The following is a 24755-nucleotide window of genomic DNA, read 5'->3' as shown; positions in this document are numbered from 1 at the left end:
GGCGAAACGTAATTTCTTTACATTCCGTACCCCACGAATAGTGAGCAAATTTTGATAATAGCCATATTGTTATCCTAAAATGCACCTCTAGCAGAAAGCCCGCACTACATTGACTTGAGTCGCTTGGAGCCCTCTACTATGAACGTTTCAAAGCGCAATGTTTTGAACTTTGAGCTAAATATTTCTCCATTCCGTAACTTTCATTGTTAGTTTAATTTATTGTCTTTAAAGCATCACTAAATATTTTAACCCATAAGCTTTCTATTCCTGGGCGCTGTCATCGATAGATTCAAGATGGCTATGGTGCATTACGGAAGAGAAAATTCGAAACGTTCGAATGATAATTGTTAATAATATATACTTGTAATCGCATCGCAACGAATTCAATTTACGTTTTTGTGTACAAGAAGATATTTTTTTCTGCAAACGTTAAAAACGCCACGCAAAAAGGACAAAAATCAAAATGACAATTTTTGAAGCAAGCTGATTGCACGAAGAATCTCCGATGTCAGCAGGGAGGATGATTTTCTTAGTTTTGTGGCGATTTCGCCAGTGATTGAGGTGAATTAATTGGATATAAGTTTCTCTATTAAAACATTATCGTACTTAACTGCATATTTTGTTTTTATTATAGAATCATACTTTGTAGATTATGTTAGGGAACTTGCTGTCATTTAAAATAAATGTTCCATAACCACCTTAATAATTGAATAAGTCGTACATCGATTATAAGTTTTATTGTATCTTTATGTATAAATACGAAATAATTTCAAATGATTCTAAGACTTTAAAATACTATTAATTAAAATTATTATTTTGCAACAAGAAGAATAAAATAATATTAATAAAGAATACATTTGTATAATTTATCATATAACAACATAGACTCAACAAGCTAATTTAATTATATAATTCATATATTATATGATTACACTTTATTTTTCTCTTTCAAATATTATTACATAAAATGATTTACATTTACTTTTGCTTTATTGTAGAAATAATACAATCTGAAATAATTTCTGTTTTTAGTATTATTTGAATGTCAAGCATGACTCCTCCTTTAAATCGAAAGCGAAGCTCATCTGTTAGTTTTACAAGAGCTAAGGATAACAGTGAAGATGCCACAGATGAAATCCATATATCTTTAGCACCATATATACAAACCTATTTGGCACACAGTGGTCAAGGGCTTGGATGTTGTGGAATTAGCCTTCCAGTACCATTTGAACGTGCAGCACCAAGATCTTGGTGGAATCCTAAATTCGATTCGGAAATACTTGAAGAACAATTTAAAAGAAGTGCCTTTCCACAAATTAGATTAAGATTCCGGTATGTTGCAGAAAAATATTTATATAATTAGTATTAAAAATATATTACTTTGTATTATTTCAGGTATGCTCTAACATATATATTATTGGTTTCTTTATCATGGTTGGCATATTTTGTAATAATTGGAACAGAATATAGTACTACAACATGGCCAGCCATAGCAGCAGTTTTCACAACTGTCGGAGCAATGGTATCAGTGGTCTTGTATTTAACACATACAGATTATTACAAAACCTATCTACTACCAATTTCACTAGCAGTTGCATCTATGCTTTGCATCCTGTCTTTACTTTTTCTCGCAATAGTACCACCCTACATAGATGGCTTAACTCTAGTCGGACATTTTGCACTATGTTCTGAGATTTTATTATTGATTTACACTGTGTTGCCAATGCCACTGTATGTTTGTGTGGGGATATCAACAGTCTATTCCTTTCTATTTGAATTTTTGACTGCCTATCTATATGGTACAAAAACTGCAAGAGAAAAATTTTTTAGTGAACATAGTTTATCAAATAATTCTACAGGAAATGATGCAGTACTAGATTATACCAAAATATCAACAGTTGCATACTCTTCTTTGAGAAATTTCAATGACAGTCAATTTTCAAATGTGATGCACAATGACAACGAATATATAACAGCAAATGTAAAACAAGCACCATATTCTCAAGATTTAAAACTGTTATCTATGCTTGGACTGAAGTCATCTAACCAAGAAACAATGATGGGCAGATTATCTGGAGTTTTGAACGATACAAATGTTCTTAAAAACTTGAATTCCAGCATAGTATCAGCAATAGCTAATGTTAATTCCACTATAAATGCTTCATCTGACAACTTAATTTCCAAAGGTATAAACAATACAACCTCAGTATTGGGGGAAAGTGTATTGACCCATAAAAATGGTGAATTGTCAAATTATTTCTTAAGTAGCAACATATCCAATCGACCATTTTCGGACGATAATTATTTTTCTACAAGTCTTGGAATAAGAGTCCTAATGCAAATCTGCATCCATCTGATAGGTATACATATTTTAATAATGACTTTTGTAAGAATGCGTGGTACATTTATGAAAGTTGGTCAATCCCTACTGGTCCGGCGTCAACTAGAAATGGAAAAGCAACTTAAGGAAAAAATGATTCACTCGGTAATGCCGCCCAAAGTTGCAGACTGGTTAATGGAAGAAAGTGAGCGTGAAAGGGAGCGTGAAGATTCTTTAAAAAAAGGATCAATACCGTCCAATAATACAGATATACGTTCACTGTTTCGGCCATTCAATATGCATTCAATGGAGAATGTTAGTATCTTATTCGCTGATATTGTTGGATTTACACGAATGAGTTCTAATAAGACTGCGGAAGAACTAGTAGGCATTTTAAATGATCTTTTTGAAAGATTTGATGATTTATGTGAACATCATGGGTGTGAGAAAATTTCCACATTGGGAGACTGTTATTATTGTGTAAGTGGATGCCCGGAGCCAAGACCTGATCATGCAAAATGTTGTATTGAAATGGGATTAGGTAATTTATCTTTTTTTTTATTGTTACATTGTAAAAAGATAACATACAAATAAAAAGTAACCTATGTATGTTCAGCCATGATAGAAGCTATAAAACAGTTTGATATCGAGAGAAGAGAGGGTGTTAATATGAGAGTTGGGGTACACACTGGAACTGTACTCTGTGGAATTGTAGGTACTAAAAGATTTAAATTTGATGTATGGTCTAATGATGTGACACTGGCAAATAAATTAGAAAGTACAGGGAAACCAGGAAGAGTTCATTTAAGTGAAAACACTTTGAGTTTTCTCAATGATCGATATATTACAGAAGAAGGGGATCTGGTAAATGGTGTGTAAATTGTTTGAATTCACTGTATTCAAGATTTGATAAAAACTATTGTTTTCTTATTTTAGGTATTAAGACTTATTTCATCAAAGGTCTAAAATCAGATTTCACCAACCAATTCATAACAAATATTGCATCTCCAAAAAGTATATCACCTCTAATGCAGACGCGGCATCGCTTGGCCTCTTGCAATAGTCAATCTAAGTCGAAATATCATTATCTCCATATGGTCACTAATGCAAGTAATTATAGAATGAAAGCAAACTCTCTGCCGAGTATTCTAGACTTAGAAAATGGAGATACTGACACTGCAGATGAAAAAGAAAATGTGAATAAAAGTCCGATATCTGTTGCTAGTTATGGAAAGAAAAAGTTGAGGAACAAACCATGGAAATACTTACAACGACAACGAACTACTGAAGAAATGACTCCACTAGAAATGGAAGAAGCCAAAGCAATTATTACCGAACGATCGAAAATTGAATCTCAATCATATGAAGATCGCAATGGATTTAGGCAGGTCAATCACATCAATAAAAAGTTTTTACTTCAACCTTTAATCATGTTGACTCATTTGTATATAAGTTGTATCTCTTTGCAGAATACGTCTCAAAATGATATTGAAATGGATCCAAACCCTATACCTTCTAGTCCTTTATTGTCTGGTCAAGAGCCACTCAGTCGTGCCTCTTCTATGTGCAGTAGAAAAGATTCTGGAATCAGAAGTAATAGCAGACGTAGCAGTATACAGCAGCAGGTATTACAAGAAACATAATGATACAACCGCATTAAAAGAGTATCCCACCGTTATAATTTCATTCATCTACAGTGTTGGTATACTTCTTTTCCTCCTGCAGTTCATTTTCACGTTTTAGTTATTTTTGATGAATGGTATGGCTCAAGGAGACTTATTGGCACACAGAGTGAGTGGCTATTATACTTCTAGTTCGACGTTGAACTCTGTCCATGAGCCGTCGTCTTCGGTACCACCTTATCCGTTTCCTCCAGCAGTCACGGATACTTTTGGTGCATGTTTTCATAAGTTAAGAAAACAATCTGATCTGCAATTAATAAGGTGAATCAGATAATATAATTTCATTTCATGAATTTTAAAGAATGTCGTATAATTCGTACGGTTTTATTTTTCACGTAGGTGTGTTCAAGATAATGTAAGTTCTCAACGCTCGTACTTCGTGAAACCACCACTTTCGAGTGTAACTCTTTTCTTCAAAAACAAAGAAATGGAAAAGGAATACAGAGAGAATGCTCATAAGGTCAGCGAATGTATCAGTGGTAATCCGCCCACCCTGGCTACCTCGAGATTCAATACGTATTTTGATATTTTAATTTCGGCGTTGGTATACACTGCCGTCACGGTTTCGCTTTTTTTACTTTGCGAGCCGACATTATACTATATAATATTTTTTGTGTGTGCTACTACAATCCAAATTATAGCAGTGTCTCTTTGTGTTCGGCAACTTTTATATCCGGACATGGTTCACGCAACGTTTATACAACAAATATTTAAATTCTTTTCGCAATGGTATCCTTGGCATACTTGCGGTGCGATTTTGGTTGGTTTACCAATTACGTCTATACTTCTCAATTATTCGTGTAGCAATTTACATCACTTGAAAAATTTTGAATATTATTATGGATATTTGATCTTTGTCGGTTTAGTTCATTTTTGTAATTTTACACAACTCAATTGCTGGATGAAGAATTTCTTGGTAACGTTTATGGGTGTACTATTTCTTTGTCTTGTAATGAATTACATATCGTACAATCAAGAAAATCTCGGTAACCAACTCACTAACGATTCGGTACATCATCCACGTTCCTTGGCAAATCAACGTGTCACCGATTTAATTACGAATAAATTCAACGCAAGTGCTATGAAAGAAATGGACGACAATACTCCTGCTTTTATATTAAGCTCCGCGTCGAGAATTATTCTCACGAGGCAACGAGAAGCAGAAATCAGATACAACGAAAGATTGTATAGTTCCGAGATTTTTTTAGATATGATACTTTTACTGATGTTAGTTTGGTTTTTAAATCGTGAATTTGAGATCAGTTATCGGTTAAGTTTCCATGGAAATGCGGTAGCGGCACGAGATAAAAGTCGTGTCCAGTCGATGAAAAATCAAGCCGATTGGCTTTTGCACAATATTATACCGAAATATGTTGCTGATCAGTTAAAAACAACCGCCAAATATTCGCAAAATCACAGGGCCGTAGGAATCATTTTTGCAAGTATAGTAAATTTTAATGAACTCTATGACGAGTCTTACTTAGGCGGCAAAGAATACCTACGCGTGCTCAATGAACTTATTGGTGATTTTGACGAGTTGTTAGAAAAACCGGAATTCTCGAACGTGGAGAAGATCAAAACTATTGGTAGTACGTTCATGGCTGCGAGCGGTTTAAATCCACAAGTTAGACAGCAAAGTAAACACGAACAAGCACATCTCTTTCAATTGATAGACTTTGCTATGGCAATGCATAAAGTAATATATGACTTTAATAGAGATTTGTTAGGTTTTAAATTGATCTTGAGGATCGGTTTTAATTATGGCGATGTCACCGCCGGAGTGATTGGTGCTACGAAATTGTACTACGACATCTGGGGTGATGCTGTAAATATAGCGTCTAGAATGGATTCTACTGGAGTAGCTGGAAGAATACAAGTGGCCAAAAATGTTTTGGATGTTCTATCAGAGCAATACGAGTTCGAGCCACGTGGTCAAGTGTATGTTAAGGGGAAAGATAATATGGATGTGTTTTTGTTGATAGGAAAAAAGAACGATATCAATACAACGACACACACTTAAAAACGTTTCCAGCGCCTAACGATCAAGCTGAACTAATTTGCCTACGAATTATTCGATTGCACGTTACATTTATCGAACGTACGATCTATTCTGGATTAGGCTTTTAGCGATATTTCGATCTCGTAATGAATTGTATGAATTGCGATGAACGTAACCGTTAACGTTGCAAGTAAAAACCAAAAGTACCTTACTCTTCAATTGCTCGCTCATTAAAGATATTTATTCTTAATGAAATGTTCACTGTATTTTTTTTACATAATTTAAGAACATCAGATGCGAGACCTACCAAAACCTACCTTTACAAAGTACAAAATCAGATTGATTTTGAAATTATGAAATTTTCCCTAAATATTATTGCGAAGAATCTGCGCGAGACATCTATCGAGATAAATAGTACGCGTCTCTATTGTTGTGTGCTTTCTGTATGAATGAACGAGTATATGACCGACTACTGGTCATTGTCGACAGTTCCTAGTAAACGTGTGACTTATTTGATAACTTAGTTATCTCGTGTATGAAAAGCTTTCTGATATTTTCTCTCATTAATTTTTTCGGTTTCTACGAGATTATATGGTCCACTTTTGTTTCCTTGTTCTATTGCGAATTGATCAGAATTATTTATACAGTAAACTGGATATGAAAAAATGAAAAGTCAGTTTCCAAAATTATAATAAAATATCTCGAATTTTACAATAACTTAATGTTTAGTCTATCAGTAATTTTTATGTGTGTAAATCTTGAGGATCTAGTGGCCGAATGATAATATTCTCTTTAATTATTTTTAAAAACAAAAGTGGAACTAAAAATAGCTCTAAATCCTTTGGAAGATTAGTGATGGTTATATCCATTGAATTGTTATTTGAGAAACGAGAGGTTAAGATTTAAAATGCCGTGACCACTGTTCTTTTTTTAAGTTCTATTACAAAGACTTCAATTTCGTATACCTTTATTTTTATTTCAGAAGTATTGCAATTTCTATACATAAATCCCATTTTAAAAATATACAAATGATGCATATATTTCTTTAAAAAATACTTTATAATTTTAAATAGTTTCAATTTAAAACGAAACGTTTTTACAGTTTGATATTTTAACAAAATTAATTCTTTACAAGTCTTTATTGTATAATTCTTTATAATTGTATCTTATAATAATCTATACAGCTAGAATGGTATGTGTTATAAAAAAAAACAGAAACAAAAATTATTTTCAAATTGTGATATAAAATTATATTTTATACTACTTACATCATTAGAATAACGTACTTAATTAAAATTAGAGATAATAAATATAAATGTTTTCCTAATGACGTAAGAGATAAGGGATGTAATTTTTGCTAATTTTGTAGTTTGTTTGACTATATTTATTTTATATGTATGATGAGTGACGGTATACGAAATTTAATTATTTATAATAAAATTTGAAAAAGCGGTCACAGCATTCAAATTTAAATGTTCGCTTCCGAAGCAGCCGCACAATGCACACGCTTATCACTAATCCTTACAAAAGATTTCAAGCTCTTTGTAGTCTCAGTTTTAATTTGTAAACAAATGTATATGAAACGAAATATTTTACATAATAGTAGCGTCGGATTCTGTATTCACATCACAGAAATTTTAGCAAAATCCTTGAAAAACCAACTGTAAGGTTTCCTTATCAGGAGAACATTCTTTAAGACTTTACAGACCAGAAAATTATGACCGAAACTCTCGTCTGACTCGGCTGCAATCATAAACATTAATTAGATAAATACAATTCCGGATTATTTTCCACTGACTTCTTGTATGGTCAAGATTACACCATAAAAAACCTGTTTTAAGGTTATTATAATTATCAGAAACATAGTACTCGGTAATTTCATATAAAATTTACATTCTGTTCTAATTAAACATATAGTAGAAAATAATGATTGGAATCTTATTGTAATATTGCTTTAAAATTTACATCAATGATTACCGTTTCAATAATAAAGCCGCGTTTCATAAATTATCATTCCGCCATTTTTTACCTTAAAGTTTATATATTTTTTTTGTTAAATATCGGTAAAAAGATATACAAAGATATAAAAGAACAGTGAAATATCGTTCAGCATTTTACTGCAATCGTATCCCAAAGACTATCTTTTACAGGTTCAGAACATGAAGTTTCTTAATGTCCCATTTTGTATGAGCATACATACATATGTACAAAAAATACAAAACATGTTTTTGACTCTATTTGTACTTATTTCAAAATGAGTTAACAAGTTTTGTGATTTTGATTAATGTACAGTTGTAAATGTAAACAAATTGAAGGAGTTAGGGCGAAGTATTTCGATTTCATTGATATCTGGAGCACGTAACTTCGTGCATTTTGAAAGGAAAACTTTTAGTACCTATCACGGTACTTAGTTTAACTTGTAATAAAATTTGAAGCTGATCAAAACTTGTACTCTTATAATAATCTTAATATTTTGTGGTAAAATATAGATCTTTATGAATTTTGTTTAATAACATATGACTTTAATATGATAGGCAAATTTCTCATATTTAACAAGACGTAATTTAATATCGAGTGCTAGTATTTGAAACATTTCGAAATACGTCGAAATAACAAAAGTTGTCGATATTTTTAATCGCTACGTGCCCATTATTATAAATCTTTTTAAATAACACGGCCTTTATCGCGATAGTGCTTCGTTTCTTTTACAATATGCTTTACCATAAGATTTCTAAATTCCACTTCTGATGATTGTCGCATATTAAATAAGTGATCATTAATGTCTACGATGTTATGTAAAGTACTGTCACTATTTGATGTCTAATAGCGACTATACAAAGTACTAATCCGAGTTTCGTGCGATAGTTACAGTGCTATATTCTTCACAATAATAGAATAAAATTAAAATAATTAAAAGAAATGTAACAACAAAACATGGTAGTATTACATTTTTAAACATATTTAACATTTAAAAATATCCGCGTGTAAGCAAGTGGAATGCTGCATTCTTGTCAATTTTAAATGTTAAGTAAAAATTGCATTTAATTATAGTAACCTGTATATAAAAAAAATTGTTCTACATTAAATGACTCGACTTTAAAGAATGTTCACTTTGTATCTTTTAAGCTACCAAGAACTCCTAAATGAAATGTTTAGGGTAAAAATATTGATTAAAAGTTATAATGTACAGCGCTTTGTGAAAGTACCGAGAAATATACACGTGTTACTTATCCAAAAATAATTACAAACGATTCAAGTATAAATTTTTACACCAAATTGTAAAATTGTTTCATATAAATCAACAACCTCTGTATTGTATATTATAGCGAAATATTGTTTACAAAAACTGTACTACACATCACATGATTTTTAAAAATCATGCTGTTTTACATTGTTATAAGAGATTTTATGTAAATCCAAAAGAATAGGAATAAATGCGTGCAACTTAATATACATTTGCTTGATAACACATTTAGACATTTTTTCCAATTTGTCATATTAGAATTGCTGCATGCTGCATGCTGCTCTTTAGCGTTAAATGTCCTATGTTACAAGTTGCGTATTTATACGCACCACGCACACAAACATACATGCACTCTCTCTCTCTCCCTTTCTCTCTATGTGCACGCATTCTGGATACTCATTGAACAAAATGTTTCCTGTATACGATGAAATCCCGAACCAAAAATAAGACAGTTTTCATAAGTAACATAAAAATTTTTACAAACTATTCACAACTGAAGTTGAATACGCGTATAAGCATAATATTTTTGTATTCTGTCCTTCCTATATCTATGTTGAGTACAGTTCGTGTCACTACGCTAATCCAGACTACATACACGTGTTCAACCCCGTAGATAATTTAAACAAAAGAATGTTGTTCGTAACAAACTTATTTCATGAAACCTTCTTATTTTAGGTACAGGATTTCTTTATTTATAGTTCAATCTTCTTTCTGTAGGAAATCGTTTTCACGACGACGACTTATTCTTTATTAATTTAGACCATGTCTTTGCAATATGGTCATCTAAATGTAGTTTCTGCTACGTAGGTCCTACAAATAAAGCTGCAATCCCACACTCAGTCGCATTCTTAGAGATTTCGTCCACGTGTATCGATTGCGGTTTTCCAAAAACTTCTATTCGTGGTAAGTTATCTATCTTAACTTCTTTACGGAATAATTGACCAACGCTTCGACCGATGAGCTGTAACAAGTATTGTGTAGTATATATTAAGAAAATAATATTTTCTTGCCCCTTAATTTTGAAACTGATCCAACAAATTTTACCTGGTTCGTGATTTTCTTGAAAAGATCTTTCTTGCCTTTCTCAACTTTATTTCCTTTAGTACTAACTACAGCCATCTTTTCATCGAAACGCTGCAGGTCGGTAGGATTAATACCCGGAATTTGCTGCATTACTTCGATAATGTTTGGAAATTTAGGTCGTAAACATTCATAAACTTGTGCACCCAAAGTTACAAGTGAACCTTGATTGGCTTCATGTTGTCCATGAAGCTGTAAACCTTGAAGAATTGCTACCATAATATGAGCAGCCATAGCTGGTGTTAAACTACCATCAGCTGCTAATGTTCGCACAACTGGCCCTGTTAACATTGTAGCTTTCAAACTTGCGTTTGAATCATTCCAAGCCAAAGCCCTAAACAGAACAAGAGTTGTTTATTTGATATTTATTTCTATATTTATATAAATAAATACTTAATTAAAAGTAAAATTTACCCTAAAACGCATAAAACAACACTATGACACGTAGATGAGTGTCTGAGAACAAATGTTCCCAATTCGCTAACAACTTCAGCGACTATGCTATTTCCACGTGATGTCGGAGGATCTATAGCCATACCACACATGTCTTGTTCCATAGTATCGGGAGGAGTTGCGTCACTAGCAGCACCTCCAACAAGAGCTACTTTTAGCACATCCACAAAATCCCTCGTCAAATTTCGATTTAACATGTCAGCAATAACTTCCTGTGTATCAGTATTTTCTTCGTCCAAACCACCAGATTCATAGAGATGTGCAATATATTGCCACTTGGCACTTAATCTTTGGCACACTATTAAAATACAATTAAAGTTTACACTTTTATTTATATAAACATGAAGAAAAAAATAAACAGCAATGCGAAAACGAAAAATTAAAATATCTTACTATGTGTAGAAACATGAGCCAATACAGGTACAAGAACACTTTCATAAAATGCAGGTGGGCAAGAGTATATAAATGGTTTCATGAAGACGCGTATGATTGGTCGTAATCTATAATCTGGAATCAACTGAAAGAAAAAGATGAAACTTTGCTAAGATGTAAACAGCATTTAGAGTCTTTTCTATTTCTAGAATAGAAATATTTATTAAACTAAAGAAAAATAAATAATTACCTCCATGTTAGAGAAAACTGAATTGATAAGTGCTGGTGCCAAACCAGGTAATTGATAAAAATCTCTTCCAATCATATGACATCCACTACCTAACATATGATAGCACTGATCATGAACAGTACTGAGAAATGATTGCATACGAACTAAAGCTGTACTAGTAGATTGATCAGGTTCAGAAGCATTATCATTTGTTACATTTAAACCTAAAAGGTTTGCCTTTTCAGATTCCAACAGTTCATGAGCATTTTTATATCCCTAATAAAAAAAAAAAACAGGAAGCATTATGTATACTTTTGTTTAGTTGAAGGAAATTATTCATGATTTTATTACCTCTGATAAAGTTGATAATGCTGCAGGAGTGAAGAGTGCATTCATTGTCCTGAGCAATGCAAATAATGTGGGTAGTACTGGAATTACATGTGGAGTAGCAGGATTTCTATATACCGGATTTCCGCTTTCGCTAAGTGCAGCTACAAAACTACCTCTTGCGGCACGATCCGGATCATCCGGAATAGAACACCGCTTCACAACACTCAATATTGTACAAACACAAATCATTAAGTCACTTCGATTTTGGCCGACAGGATCTTCAGTTATACTTTCAACTGGTGATCTATTCAATCCTATGAATCTCATTAATTCAAGTGGACCTTTAAATGCTTCATGTCCAAGAGTAATAAATTTTGCAGATCCTTCACCAATCACTTCGGCAACGAATCTAGTTTGTCTTTCATAATCGCAAAAATGATTCGATATCAATAAAAGTGCTTCATAAAGCATGATAGTCTCCATTTTAGATAATGAACTAGGTTCTCTCGCTAACCCACGAACCATTGTATGTATTTGATCAAAAACTGGAAGAAGTAACAATGGATATTTTAAACTAATCTTGACCATAAGGCTGGCTGCATGACGTCTTACATTCTTTGCTGCTCTAGATCGAGTACCCTTCGTTTCACCGGGCGCTTCAAATACCAGAGCAGCAAAGATTTTTTCCAGAACTCTCGGTAGGATGGCTACTCCTGGCATAGCCATTGAACCAGTTGACATGGATAAGAATACGAAGAGAGCACTAATACAAGAAAGTAAAGCTGATAGTAGCCAAGGGTCTTGTGGAGCATAACCAAGGCACAATTCCAATAGTTGAAGGCCAGTTTGTACACTTGGTCGTTCGTTAATCAATAAAATTCTTGATACAACAGAATCTAATGCTTGTGCAAGAGCTTCCCATTCAAGATATTGTGGATCATTTTGATCACTTTTATATCGAAGATTTGCCATACTTTTTGTTATTTTAGCTGTCAACCATTGTTGTACATAAGTAAATGTTACTAATGGTGCTACCATTGTTGCTTGTCGGAATCCTTCCAATAAATCAGTTCTGAATCGATGAAGAAATACATTAAATTCTTCTTCTGAATCATAGTCTGCAAGACAATAAGTGCTCATTCCATTACTTTGTCTACCATGTGGATATGCTATTTTTATTAACTTTGGTGCTGTGCTTTCTACATATTTTGGTATGTATGTTAACAACAATGGATCCTGCTTTATTTGTTCGTGTTTAAACAACATTATCCAGATTGCATTTGCCATGTGTATTAGTGTTAAGCTTGAAGACATGGTAAAAGTCAACACAGTATCTAAAAATATGTTGAAATGTGTTGGTCGGATGCTAGAACCATCATCTTTACCCCAAAGTGTACATAGTTGAGTTGCCATTCCAGTTAATACCTGCATTTATATTTAATATTAGTCGATTGTTAATGACACTTAATTAAAATGAAGTACAAATCAACTGGATGTCTTTTGAAAGAAATATTATTAAAACGTAACTTAAATTTGAATAAGGTGCAGTAAAAATTTGTAAAATAAAAAAATAAATATATCATAAAACATAGGTTTTCCATATTAAATGATTATATAATAGATATCAAACCATTATGAATATATAATCAATTTTGTACTCCATGAGAAGAAATAAACTAACAATAAGAATTACCTGTGTAAGTTTCTTTAAGAATAAGTAATGGTTTTCATGAAACTCGTTTGATCCAGTAACAGATGGTGCTGCAGTTGCTGCAGAATAAATGTATCTCAAAGCATCCTCAGAAAATAAAATCATTAACTGTTTCCTATCTTCAGCTTTTCCTCTACGATTTACAATTTGTAACAAACATTCAGCTGCTGAACATTGAAATATCGGATCTCTCAACAGAAGACATAATATTTGCAATAATCTACCATCTTCTGCCATGACATGATTAATTGAAATCCACTCCACAAATCCAGTTAATGTAGATAATACTACCTACCAAATAAGAATAATTTAATACAATTTTATAAATGTAACTCACAATTTTTATTCCTTAAAACTTTTGTATTAAATGTACCTGTACAACTTTACTGTGTGCTGCTGCTTCAGAAGTACACCCTAAACTATTCTTCTTTTGAAACTCAGAAAAATGCTGCTCCATTAATCTCAAGAAAAAGCTAAAAATCTCAGCCATATTTGTATTAAGTGCTTGATATATATCCTTTCTTCTTTGATTAGATTCTAACGTTTGTAACAATGCAACATCTTCTACGAGTCTTAGAAACACTAGAAGGACTAATTCAGTTTGACTTTCACCTCTTGTACAAGCCTGACTGAGTTCAGCAAGTAATGTGGGCCATTGTTGTGGCCATTCTCGTTTAATCATTTCTACCACAACACGAGAAAGAGCATCTTTAATATGAGCTTCCTCTTGCAATAATGGTTCTGTACCTTCTTGAAGTAGCTTCATTGCATTTTCTTTTATAAATATCTTTTCTGATTGTGATATTTGTGTCCATCGATACTTAATACAATGCTCCATAAGTTGTAATCCAAAATGACGAACTACAGAACTTCTGTTGGGTGACCTCTGTGCTAGATATAAGCCACATTGTGCACATAGAGGGGAAGATTCCTTAAATCGCTCACAAGCATTATATACTTCTAAACGTTGCTGTTGTGGTACATTTGGTGACATCATCACCTCAACCACTTGGGCAAGTTCTGCTGATATTTGGGCAACATCGCCCACTCCGAACTCCATTCCTATCTATTGCACTGTAATGAAAACAATGCATAATAATTGAGTGTAATTTTCTGTATAAATTTAGATAATCTTTTCATTAAATAATAACTTAAAAATAAATTGTACAATGTTTAGATATACAATTATGATTCATATTATTTCTTCTTAAATCCTTTTTATGCCAGATCTATTGTAATGAATAAAAAAGATTAATTACAATTTCTTAAATTTTCATATCCTTTTATTTTAGTTTATTAGTTTTAAATTAAAGTATTGATATAATATCTATAAAAAGTATCGGAAACAGAATTACAAAATCTCTTGTGACATCTGCATGCTTCTTTTAATATCTTAAATATAAAGAAAAGATTACACTAGACATTAATAGCGTTTATTAATTAATTAAATTAACTTCTTAACCAAAAGAATTAATGACTTATCATAATATGTGCAAATGATGAGTACTTTTATGTGTCATAAGTTTAATGTAAAATTATATGTAAAAAACATACAATTGGTTCTGTAATATTAAACCTCTAAGACTGAGTTCAAGAGACATAGACTGATTTATCAATTTCTACACCAAGTGAAGAGAAAAACCTATTAACAATGTTTTCATCATTTAGAACAGCACTTTTATAAATATAACATATCAGCATTGAACAAAGTTTTATTTTGTCTTCAACCGCAAAATATTTGCAAATTATACATAGGAAATCTTCTTAAATGATAGAAATTTTAAAGAAATGAATTATAAAAAGAAGTTCTTATATTTCACAAAATAACATCTTTTTGAAAATTCAAAATCAGAGATAAATGAACGAAGGTAAAGATGATTTACGAGATATATTAAACCTTTGCACGTTTTACGAGAGTTTGTGTGGCTTAATAAAAATTAATACAAAAACCAAATAAAGCGAAATCGCGTAATTATAATGCAAGAAAAACACGAGGCGAAGCAGCTTGTGAAGTGTGCACAGCATGTCTTGGTGAGCATGCCTTGACAGAAGGTACCCACCTCGTAACGCGATCGTGGATCGAGACAGATCGAAGATACACGTCTGGCAAAATTGCTGCCAATACAGCCTGTCAATTCATATCTGGTCGTCGTTCAAGTAGTCAAAAACTCGCGGCGTGCATAAGCGGCGATCTTATATTTAGTCAAAGAAGTTCACTTCCGAGAGATACGCGGCACGTTGAACGATTACATATATCACACGTAAAATACGTACTGCCCTCTAGATGATTTGAATTCGATCTAACCTCACCTTATAACGCGTGCATGTTTTTATGTTTATACAGATCGGAATTGAAATTTTAACATAATATTATTAGCAATAATTATGCTATACAAATATTAAAAAATTACAGAAGAAATTTTTAACTATCGTTTACCGTTCATACACGATTTATTGAAACTCCTTCAGATTAGATTTTTGAGTTAACTTTTTTGGTGAAACTTTGAAGGTTATGCCGGCGGTTTCTTAAAAGCGATAACACAAAACACGATGGATGAGGCTTTGATTACACCGCCTACGTTTCAATTACATTTTTCCAAACAAATATATTGCGTTGAATTATCTCCGTATGAATGGTCTCAGCATTTAATTTGTATCGCACTTGCCGAAGAAATTGTAATTGGTACTATTAAATTTCAGGTAAAATCTTTTAACTTCGTCACGTACACATTGCATGTATGCCAAACGCTTAAAATAAAAGATATGTCACTTAGAGTCGAGTAAAATTTGAAATAGTAATACTTAATATATTATTTTAAATAATGAATACCGAAACAAATTTAAATAAAATAGGATTCTATTTCAATCATAATGAATCCATTTTTTCTTTTTAGTGGCATATTGTATTTCATATTGTAAAGGCTTTGTGTAGTACATTTAAGTTACATTTTATAGAAAACGAAATATGTTTCTAATTAAGAAAAAGAAAAAGAATTCAAAAGTGCAATTTAAAAATGTATACTTCTACATTTGTAGAATAACAACTATTTGCAGAAGATATCATAAGCTATCTGAACAAATGTTCTTATTTAAAAAAAAAAAACAGTTATTAGAAATAAAATAAATCCAATAAAATCATAATTATTATTTATACTTGTTCAGGATGAAGATGAGACAGTAGAAGATATTGCTTATAGTCCGTTTAGAACATTTCGTCATGATACCAGACCTCATGCTGTTGCTTGGAGTCCAGAAACCTCCTTGAGTGTTGTACCAAAAGTTCTTATGTTTTGTGTTGCTGGGGCAGATTTTAAAATAAGATTATATAGTAGTGATATGAATAACAATATTGTGTATGAGGTATGTTTGAAAAAATATAAGATATAATATACAGATTACTATCTATTTTATATTCATTATTAATGATAATAATAATAATAATTTTCTTATCTAATATAAGCTGGAAGGACATAAGGATTATGTAAACTCAATTTGTTATGAAACCGAAGGTGAAATATTGGCTTCAGTATCTGATGATCATACATGTAAACTTTGGGCTGTAAAAGAAGATGATAAATGTATTTCTACATTTTATTTAACATCTCCTGGAATGAGCATCTGTTTTCACCCTGAAAAATCTGGCAAACTTCTTGTAGGAGAAAAGAATGGACTGATTCGCATGTATGATGTACGAAGTCAACAAGCAATTATGTCTTTAGATACAGATGTTGTTCCTTTAATGTCAATTGATTGGGGACCTAATCCATTGAAAGTAGCAGGCGTAGCTGCTGAAAAATTAATACTTTGGGATATATTTAAAGTTAGGTAATCACAAATATACATCAATTAGAAAATTATTTGAAAAATAAGTTAATAAGTATTATATGTTCAATGAAAATGTTTTTATTTCTAGTCCACCTCAGGATTCAAGGCCTCTTCATATAGAAGGTGGATTAATGGTAAAATTTTCACCTGCTTATGAATATTTTGTAGCAAGTATTGGCAGACCAGATAATTTATTAAAAGTTACAAATATAAAATCTGAACAAGAGGTAATTTGTGGTCAAGTCAAGTTAATAGGTGGAATATCATGGCATTATAAGTTACCATATATTTGCGCTGCAAGTGACAGAGAAATCCGTTTTTGGAAGGTGACTTTGAATTAAAAGCAATCATTATGCTTTGTTGCATATAGTATAATTATTTCGTTACAACTAAAAATGTAAATGTTTTATAATGTTTACTTTTATAAATAAAAATCGTATTTTTCTAATTTATTGATATCCATAATTTATAAATCGCATATAAATATGTTGTATGACTTTAAAATTATGTAAACACATGTTTAGGAACTGGTATACTATAGGATATGGGATATACTATATAATTTGGTACATTTATTTTTTATCTGTACATTGCATGTAGAACGTATCCTTTTTAAAATAAAAGTTTTTATTTATTAAAAAACGAACAAAAATTCTTTAATGATTAAAAACAAAATATAACAAAGTATTGAGCATTGAATCTTTTGATTACCGACCATGACAGTTTTATTCATGAAGTAGCATTTGTCCATGCTTTGGAAACAGTTTCTAGAAACTTAGTTTTAATAGTTTCATCCAATAATTTGCTAGCTAATTCATTTGCCCTACTATAAACTATGACAGGATTAGGAACACAAACTAGTTCATCAAGTAACTGTTTCTTTTCGGTTTTTAACTCGTTCAATTCTTCTACAAGAGGTTCTGTATGTTGCTCATTTTCATCTTCTTGTGATTTACCTAATGAAAGAATTAATATTATTAATAAGACTTTTATTTAAGTTTGTTATAAATATTCTAAAGTTTTTAATACATCAAACAGATATTTAAATTTAACAAAGTAAAAACGGTTTTAAATTAATTCGATAATGTTTACATTACTTACACAAAGTGGATGCTACTTGACCTTCTAGTTTATTAATTTTATTTGTAATTGACCACTGTCTTACTGCTCGTTTGTTTAGAACGTCCTCCATTAAATCATTAATTAAAGTTATATAAGTCTGAATTTTATTATACACATTTTCTTCATCTACATTATCAACAAGCCAATTTAAAAGAGCATAACATAAATAAGCCCGTAAACTAATTGATACAGGATATTCAGTTTTCGTATAAATGCTTCCTTCATTTAGTGGACTTTTAGCATCTAATTTTATAATAACTCCAATCAATAAATTATACTGATTTTCAAGATCTTTTCGATGCAATAATTCAAATTGAGTAATGGTACCTAATGCAGTGACAATATGTTTTAACTGTTGTCGTTTTTCAATGGAAACTATTGCCATTGCAAGTTCGTAGCTAACTGTCAACCATAACTGAAATTAAAAATTATGGGATAGAACGATTCAAATGCGTATAGTCACTAAGTATTATTTGTTTAAAATTATTGATCTTACCATCTGCTCATTCTCCAAAGTACAACACAAGTTATTTTCACATAAATTAGTGTAATAAGAACTACTGTTTTCACAAATTGTTTCCAATTCTTGAAGCAACCCATAATTTAATTTTTCATTCAACCACATTTGAATCATATCATGTGTCACATTTTTGTCAATTACTTTTTCGATTTCTTGAAGGACTAATAAGTGTACTTCTCGGTACTAGAGTATAATTATGTTTCTGTAGATATTAAATATGTAAAATGTAAGAAGAATATATTATATAAACGTACCTTGAGGTATGAAAATTTTGTGATTATACTTTGAACTAAATTATATTTTGAATTTTTCAAAGCTACAATTACTGCTTCCTCAGCTAAAGACTTACTAAGAATATTGTCACCATATAAAAGTGCAATTTCAGCTGCAGTTTGTAAACAAGCTGCATCCTCACGACGTGTAAGGTATTTTACTGTATCAGAAAAGGCTCCTAATTTAGCATAACTGAAAGTAAAATTCAAAAATCATATACAATCTATTATGATTTATAACTTGACAACTTACATATATGCTGCTTCTTCAAAATGACCTGTATGTGCTTTATATTTTGCCCAATTTGTTAATACACTTATTAGGACTGGATCGTCTGATTCAAGTTTACATCTTGCAAGAACGTAAGCTTCTTTGAATAAATTCACATTTTGAAATACTTCTATGGCTTTGTAAGTTTTGTGTATGCAAAGTAAATATGATACTGCTTTATAAGGATTTTTTTCACTTACTAATTGATATGCATATAGTTCACACATTTCTTTCCATGTTCTAAAATATATAATTGCTAGATTTGTTTCACAAAATTTTATTCCAATTACATTTTAGAATAAAAATAGAATTGTATACTTCATAGAGAGACTAGTTGACAACGAAACAAGAAAGTCATTGAGACGTTTCTCTTTAGCAGCTTCTTCTAAAGTTTGTTTAAGATTATCACACCATATGTCCATTTCTGTTGCTTCATTATATCTATTTTCCTCGACATGACTACATCCTACATATTGACAAAAGATAATAATAGAGATATGATTATTTTACTTAAATAATAAACAACTTACTTTCATTAATCAAATATGCCATAAAATCTTCCTTTTTCGAAAATAATGGCGTCAAATGATAAGACATGTCTTGCTGTTTTTCTTCAACATTTACATTCTCACTTTGCATATTTTTTACAACATTTATGAGAGTGTTAAGCAAAAGTGTCTTATTATTCATTGTCTCAGTACTTTTTGCAAAATATGGTATTCGATTAGCTTTTTCCTTTTTTACTTTTGTCACTGACACTGTCTTTGATTCTGAAATTAGAGATTGATAAAAGTTCATTATTTATGTTATGGTAAGAATAATGTTTTAATAGTAGATCCATGAATATAATTTTCATACTTTGTGCAGTTTGAGAAATGTTTGAAATTGAACACTCTGATATAGTATCAACTAATTCTGTTACACTATTTTGAACCAAAATGTCTGTGATTTTGTTTGCTTTTGTTTGCTTCTTCTTATTTTTCTTTGTTGATTTTTCATGTATCTTTTTTTGAGGCAAATTACTAGCGATTTCCCATATTCGTACTGTAAAATCTGCAGAGCCTGTTATAATATAACCAGGATCTAGTGGACTCCACATGCAACACAGTACAGGACCACAGTGTCCTGTATAAGTAGCTATTAATTCTTGTGTTTCAATATTCCATACCTAAGAAATAATTATTCTTGTATGTAAATAATTTGATTACTAATCAGTTTTTATTTGCTTTTAATACTATTTCATTTTTAATTATTATTTTAATACATACAAAACTTTCCCCAATTTAATGGGAAAATTACTTTAAGAACTACTGTATTCTGACATAAAATTGATCTTACCTGTGCAGTATGATCATAACTACCAGATATCAGTTGTCCACTAATATATGGGCTCCATGCCAAACAAACAACACTTTGAAGATGCCCAGTTAGAGTAGCTATAATTTCATGCACCTTATAATGATCACACTTTTCCTCATTCTCATTCTCATTCTCATTCTCATTTTCTTCGGAATTTTCTAATTTTGTTAAATGGTCTACGAAATTGGATAGATCGAATATAATTATTGTAGTTGATTCAAAAGCAACAGCTAAATAATTTTTGAATGGAGAATATGTCGAATCTGTTGCTGTACTTTCAGGATGCCATACCAAGCAATGTACCATTACTGAGGATGATTTAGCATATCCACACAGTTCAAACTTGCGATTAAGAAATAAAATTGATCTGGAAGATAGTTAAAGTACTTTTACTTAAATGAATTTAATATAAAGTATCTTAGAACTTACCCATTCTCAAATCCAACTGTTAAGCAAGAAAAATCTGGTTTCCAAGAGAATTCTGTGCATTCTTTTTTTAATACAGATGTCGGTTCTAATGAATAGAATTACAATTTTATGGTAAATACTGTTTAATAATATTACAAATATTAATTAATAATTAAATGTAAATTACTACCTTCATTTGGTTGTCCTGGATTATAGAATACAAGCTCTCCTTCTGCGCAAGAGTATAAAACATGCTGTTTACTCTTTGGATGAGGACCCCAACCTATCGTATATATTATATTTCTGTGATATGGCCTACACAAAGTGGGTGGCTTGTTACCATTCACATCAAATATACCAATTCGACCTTCTGCAGTTGCATATGCTAATAAATTTTCCTTTTCAGGATGCCATGATATCTGTGAGCAATATAATTGCTTCATGTGATTCATTTGTAATAATTCATATATAATTTAAAAAATATATATATTCTTACCGTACGAATCTTCCCTTTAATCTTTTGCCATAAATATGTTATATCAAAGGAAGTATTATGTGGTTCTGACAAATTCCATAATCGTAACATAGTATCCCCAGATCCAAACGCAATATGTGAAGTATCTAATGGACAGGCAGCAATACAATAAACATATCCACTTTGTGTGAATATGTCATATTCTATTTCAACATTATTTCCTTTTATTTCACAGCAAATAACTCTACGATCTTGTGCCAAAGTCCAAATTTTCAGCCTGTAATTGATTAAAAGTATTTTAATTTATAGCTGCTTTATATATTGAATTTTCTAATTAATTTCTAATTAGAAACCTGTTCTTTATTCTCCAATCTTCTGTCAAATTTGCTTGAATATTTGGTACATGTGCAATACAAAATAAACCCCTGTTATGACACCCATGTATTAACTTGCAAATGGGTTTGTTCTTTACCATTGTTGATAAATCCCATGAAATTAATTCACCCCAAAAGGAACTTGAAAGTAACAATTCAGGTTCTACCCAACGAATTGCAATCCAATTACCTACTGATGCGTTTAATTTGCTTCTATGTCGATGACTACTAAGAGGATTCACAGGCAATGGAATTGTCATTTCATAACGTCCATCTCCACCAGCTCTCCAAATAAAAATTGATCTATATGTTAAAATATTACATGGGTAAGTATTTGAGAAAATATCAAAATTATAATTATGAAAATTGTTCACATTACCTGTCTTTCCCTCCTGATGCTAAAAGTAAATCTTTATTGAAATTTTTGCTTATAACATTTTGTTCTGTAGGACACCATGATAAACTAACTATTTCTGTATCATGTCCTCTTAGTTTATAAACTATACTTCCCTTCCCTTGAAAGCTGACAATATAGATTAAACCACTCTTATAACCTACAGCCACCAGATCTGAATTATGTGGACAAGAGCAAACACAAGTAGGCATTTTCTTCCCGAGTAAAATGGAAGAGGTAGTATTGAAGAACATATTCCATAATAATAGATAATCATCAGAACTTGCTGAATATATGACAAAAGGATCTTTGTGTGACCAATCTATACCTATTGGTTTTTTGTCCTAAAAAAAGGTTTAGACCAGAGAACTTTTTATAAAAGTATATAAAGCATATTTAGGTAGATACTTACAGTTCCAAAACAATAATTGTAAGCTAAAGATAATGTGTTCAAATTCCATATTTTAATTATATTATCATCTCCAGTAGAAGCTAATAAATTGTTTGTTACTTGTTCAAATTGGGGAGTAAAGGCAAGGCAAGTCACTGTGTCCTTGTGAGCATGTTTAATAATTGAATACTGTAATGCCTTTTCATTTTTCTTAGACTTAGCAACAACAATTGTATTTCTTCCACCCCATGCAACAGTTCCATTAAAAGAACAAGCAAGAACATTACTTAGATACCAATTTGGTGAAGGAGGTAAAGTAGCTTCATTCATTTTTATATTCTGAAATAGACATAAAGTAAGACACGGCCGTATGTTTATAATGTTTTAAGGTTAACCAGAATTTAATTTACGTTAAAATTATAATTATACGAACTATTAATACTAGAAATTGTTGTATTTAAAACATTTGTATGTATACGTTTAATCTACTGTTATTTTGGTGTAACTGTACTAACTGAACTTATATATAAAAAAATAGTGTTTTGTTTCTTGTGTACGATGGATTTGTCACTTTGAAGTGCTTCCTTATTTCACACACAATATTACATATAAACAATTTATATGCAAATGTGATGCAATGTCACTTTTTCAAGAATCGATATTTCATTCATTATTGAATTTGATTGAATCGGACAACTTTTGCAAAACTTTTTAAAACAAATTTTGTTTATATTGATAAATGAATAATACTAACCGTCTATGTGTAGTAACTCTATAGATCAATAAAGCGTTCAAAACTATGTTCAGTGTTCCCACCTTAAGTATGGGAAAGGACCTTGCGTTAAATGTAAAAATTTTATTCCTACTACTAGGAGAGACCCTCTTCGGAACCAATGAAGTAATTAATGCGACGGCACGACATCGGTCACCGAGTGGTGTAATACGATTTGGGTCAAATATTCGTGGACAGCACTAGGGAATAGACAAAAATTATTTAATTTCTAATTTTTTTTTCCATACATTTTTTTTATTAGAATGAAATCAAGCACGTCATAATTTTAATAATATTTATTTATGTAATAAACTCATAACTTATTATACTTTACAATTGCTACTAATAAATTATAAAAGCAAGTTCTTAAGAAAATGTAAAATAATATTACATCTGCCATGTATATAATGTGATATAGTTTAATATTTCATTTAGGAATTTATGTATTTTACTAAAAAATCGAGTTTATTATGAGATTAAGTAAAGGAAAAGTTTTTTGATGATCGATTTAAATGACGAATAATAATGTAGATTACTTTATGATTGCAATTTGCAGGATACTTTCTTTTAAATTGTGTCACTTTCGTAATAGGGATGTATTGTGTTTATTTTTCGCATAATCATTGAAATGCTAAAAAAAAGAAGCGGCAGAATACACACTTTAAACTGATCTTGTATGCACATTGTGTTTTGAGCTTGTCGCACTGTGGAATTCGTTTCTGGTTAACGATAAATATAAATGTAAACAAGAATGTCATTATCTCACACGGACATTGCTACTATTTAACTCTCGGTTCCTCTTTTTCCTTTGTTTGCTATCTCTTTCTACATTTAAAGCGAGCAGTAAAATACAAAGAACATTGTCCCTTCCTTTAAATGTGATTTTTCGGTTTCGAGAAACGCGCGCTTAAGGCGAAAACATTGTACATATACTTAATATTATCATTCATTTAGTAGAATAGTAATATGAATTCGATCTGTAATCAAACTAACAATCGCATGCAAATAAACATTTAACGTTTATACTTAAACTGAAATATTAGTTTTTAGTACCTTTATACATACTTTAATAATTTTTTCGATTGTGATTATATTAATATTAATCTAAAGAAAAATGCAACAAAAAGTATTCATGAAAGTATGATTTAACCT

At 31.1% G+C, this 24755-nt stretch overlaps 4 protein-coding genes across 9 annotated transcripts; 2 read left to right on the top strand and 2 right to left on the bottom strand.

Annotated features, from left to right (window-relative positions):
• Positions 1-27: 27 nt before the first annotated feature.
• Positions 28-9469, top strand: Ac13e (Adenylyl cyclase 13E). 3 transcript variants are annotated; one of them, XM_076312770.1, is made up of 9 exons: positions 29-205; positions 288-561; positions 1033-1332; positions 1396-2861; positions 2937-3191; positions 3257-3708; positions 3790-3945; positions 4064-4263; positions 4342-9468. In XM_076312770.1, exons 3-9 carry the CDS (start codon positions 1043-1045, stop codon positions 6020-6022), a joined length of 4500 nt encoding a protein of 1499 aa, XP_076168885.1. In that variant the 5' UTR covers positions 29-205; positions 288-561; positions 1033-1042; the 3' UTR covers positions 6023-9468. The 3 variants fall into 3 exon arrangements, with proteins under 3 accessions (XP_076168886.1, XP_076168885.1, XP_076168884.1); XM_076312771.1 differs by having other exon boundaries at positions 28-561; positions 3257-3704; positions 4135-4263; positions 4342-9469; XM_076312769.1 differs by having other exon boundaries at positions 29-561.
• Ranbp21 (exportin-5-like protein Ranbp21) lies at positions 7192-15908 on the bottom strand. The gene is made up of 9 exons (XM_076312777.1): positions 15481-15908; positions 13794-14494; positions 13403-13711; positions 11731-13134; positions 11401-11655; positions 11172-11295; positions 10740-11076; positions 10290-10659; positions 7192-10206 (listed from the first exon to the last, which is right to left on the bottom strand). Exons 2-9 carry the CDS (start codon positions 14478-14480, stop codon positions 10045-10047), a joined length of 3648 nt encoding a protein of 1215 aa, XP_076168892.1. The 5' UTR covers positions 14481-14494; positions 15481-15908; the 3' UTR covers positions 7192-10044.
• Nup37 (nuclear pore complex protein Nup37) lies at positions 15540-17875 on the top strand. The gene is made up of 4 exons (XM_076312778.1): positions 15540-16120; positions 16583-16780; positions 16881-17245; positions 17334-17875. The coding sequence occupies exons 1-4, from the start codon at positions 15971-15973 to the stop codon at positions 17584-17586; spliced, it is 966 nt and encodes a 321-aa protein (XP_076168893.1). The 5' UTR covers positions 15540-15970; the 3' UTR covers positions 17587-17875.
• On the bottom strand, positions 17746-23798 carry Rig (gem nuclear organelle associated protein rigor mortis). 4 transcript variants are annotated; one of them, XM_076312776.1, is made up of 17 exons: positions 23586-23798; positions 22853-23170; positions 22426-22784; positions 22026-22349; positions 21694-21949; positions 21388-21616; positions 21219-21303; positions 20769-21156; positions 20289-20598; positions 19961-20200; positions 19749-19896; positions 19413-19670; positions 19142-19352; positions 18864-19070; positions 18695-18782; positions 18347-18610; positions 17746-18201 (listed from the first exon to the last, which is right to left on the bottom strand). In XM_076312776.1, exons 2-17 carry the CDS (start codon positions 23159-23161, stop codon positions 17975-17977), a joined length of 3903 nt encoding a protein of 1300 aa, XP_076168891.1. In that variant the 5' UTR covers positions 23162-23170; positions 23586-23798; the 3' UTR covers positions 17746-17974. The 4 variants fall into 4 exon arrangements, with proteins under 4 accessions (XP_076168891.1, XP_076168888.1, XP_076168889.1 ...); XM_076312773.1 differs by having other exon boundaries at positions 17749-18201; positions 18347-18782; positions 23586-23796; XM_076312774.1 differs by lacking the exon at positions 23586-23798 and adding an exon at positions 23265-23538 and having other exon boundaries at positions 17749-18201; positions 18347-18782.
• Positions 23799-24755: the final 957 nt, after the last annotated feature.

The sequence above is a fragment of the Ptiloglossa arizonensis genome, chromosome 5 (assembly GCF_051014685.1).
Source record: "Ptiloglossa arizonensis isolate GNS036 chromosome 5, iyPtiAriz1_principal, whole genome shotgun sequence".
NCBI classification, from domain to species: domain Eukaryota; kingdom Metazoa; phylum Arthropoda; class Insecta; order Hymenoptera; family Colletidae; genus Ptiloglossa; species Ptiloglossa arizonensis.
This window is presented reverse-complemented; position numbering and strand designations above follow the sequence as displayed.

Excerpts from the sequence above, each read along its gene's own strand:
- Nup37 (XM_076312778.1), top strand. The coding sequence starts at position 15,971 with ATGGATGAGGCTTTGATTACACCGCCTACGTTTCAATTACATTTTTCC. Across the intron at positions 16,121-16,582 it reads TTGGTACTATTAAATTTCAG|GATGAAGATGAGACAGTAGA; the intron begins GTAAAATCTTTT and ends ATACTTGTTCAG. Across the intron at positions 16,781-16,880 it reads ATAACAATATTGTGTATGAG|CTGGAAGGACATAAGGATTA; the intron begins GTATGTTTGAAA and ends ATCTAATATAAG.
- Ranbp21 (XM_076312777.1), bottom strand. The coding sequence starts at position 14,480 with ATGGAGTTCGGAGTGGGCGATGTTGCCCAAATATCAGCAGAACTTGCC. Across the intron at positions 13,135-13,402 it reads TCTTAAAGAAACTTACACAG|GTATTAACTGGAATGGCAAC; the intron begins GTAATTCTTATT and ends ATATAAATGCAG. Across the intron at positions 11,296-11,400 it reads CAGTTTTCTCTAACATGGAG|TTGATTCCAGATTATAGATT; the intron begins GTAATTATTTAT and ends TTTTTCTTTCAG.
- Ac13e (XM_076312770.1), top strand. The coding sequence starts at position 1,043 with ATGTCAAGCATGACTCCTCCTTTAAATCGAAAGCGAAGCTCATCTGTT. Across the intron at positions 2,862-2,936 it reads TTGTATTGAAATGGGATTAG|CCATGATAGAAGCTATAAAA; the intron begins GTAATTTATCTT and ends ATGTATGTTCAG. Across the intron at positions 3,709-3,789 it reads ATCGCAATGGATTTAGGCAG|AATACGTCTCAAAATGATAT; the intron begins GTCAATCACATC and ends ATCTCTTTGCAG.
- Rig (XM_076312773.1), bottom strand. The coding sequence starts at position 23,161 with ATGAATGAAGCTACTTTACCTCCTTCACCAAATTGGTATCTAAGTAAT. Across the intron at positions 22,785-22,852 it reads ACAATTATTGTTTTGGAACT|GACAAAAAACCAATAGGTAT; the intron begins GTAAGTATCTAC and ends ACCTTTTTTTAG. Across the intron at positions 18,202-18,346 it reads TCAAGTAGCATCCACTTTGT|GTAAATCACAAGAAGATGAA; the intron begins GTAAGTAATGTA and ends TTCTTTCATTAG.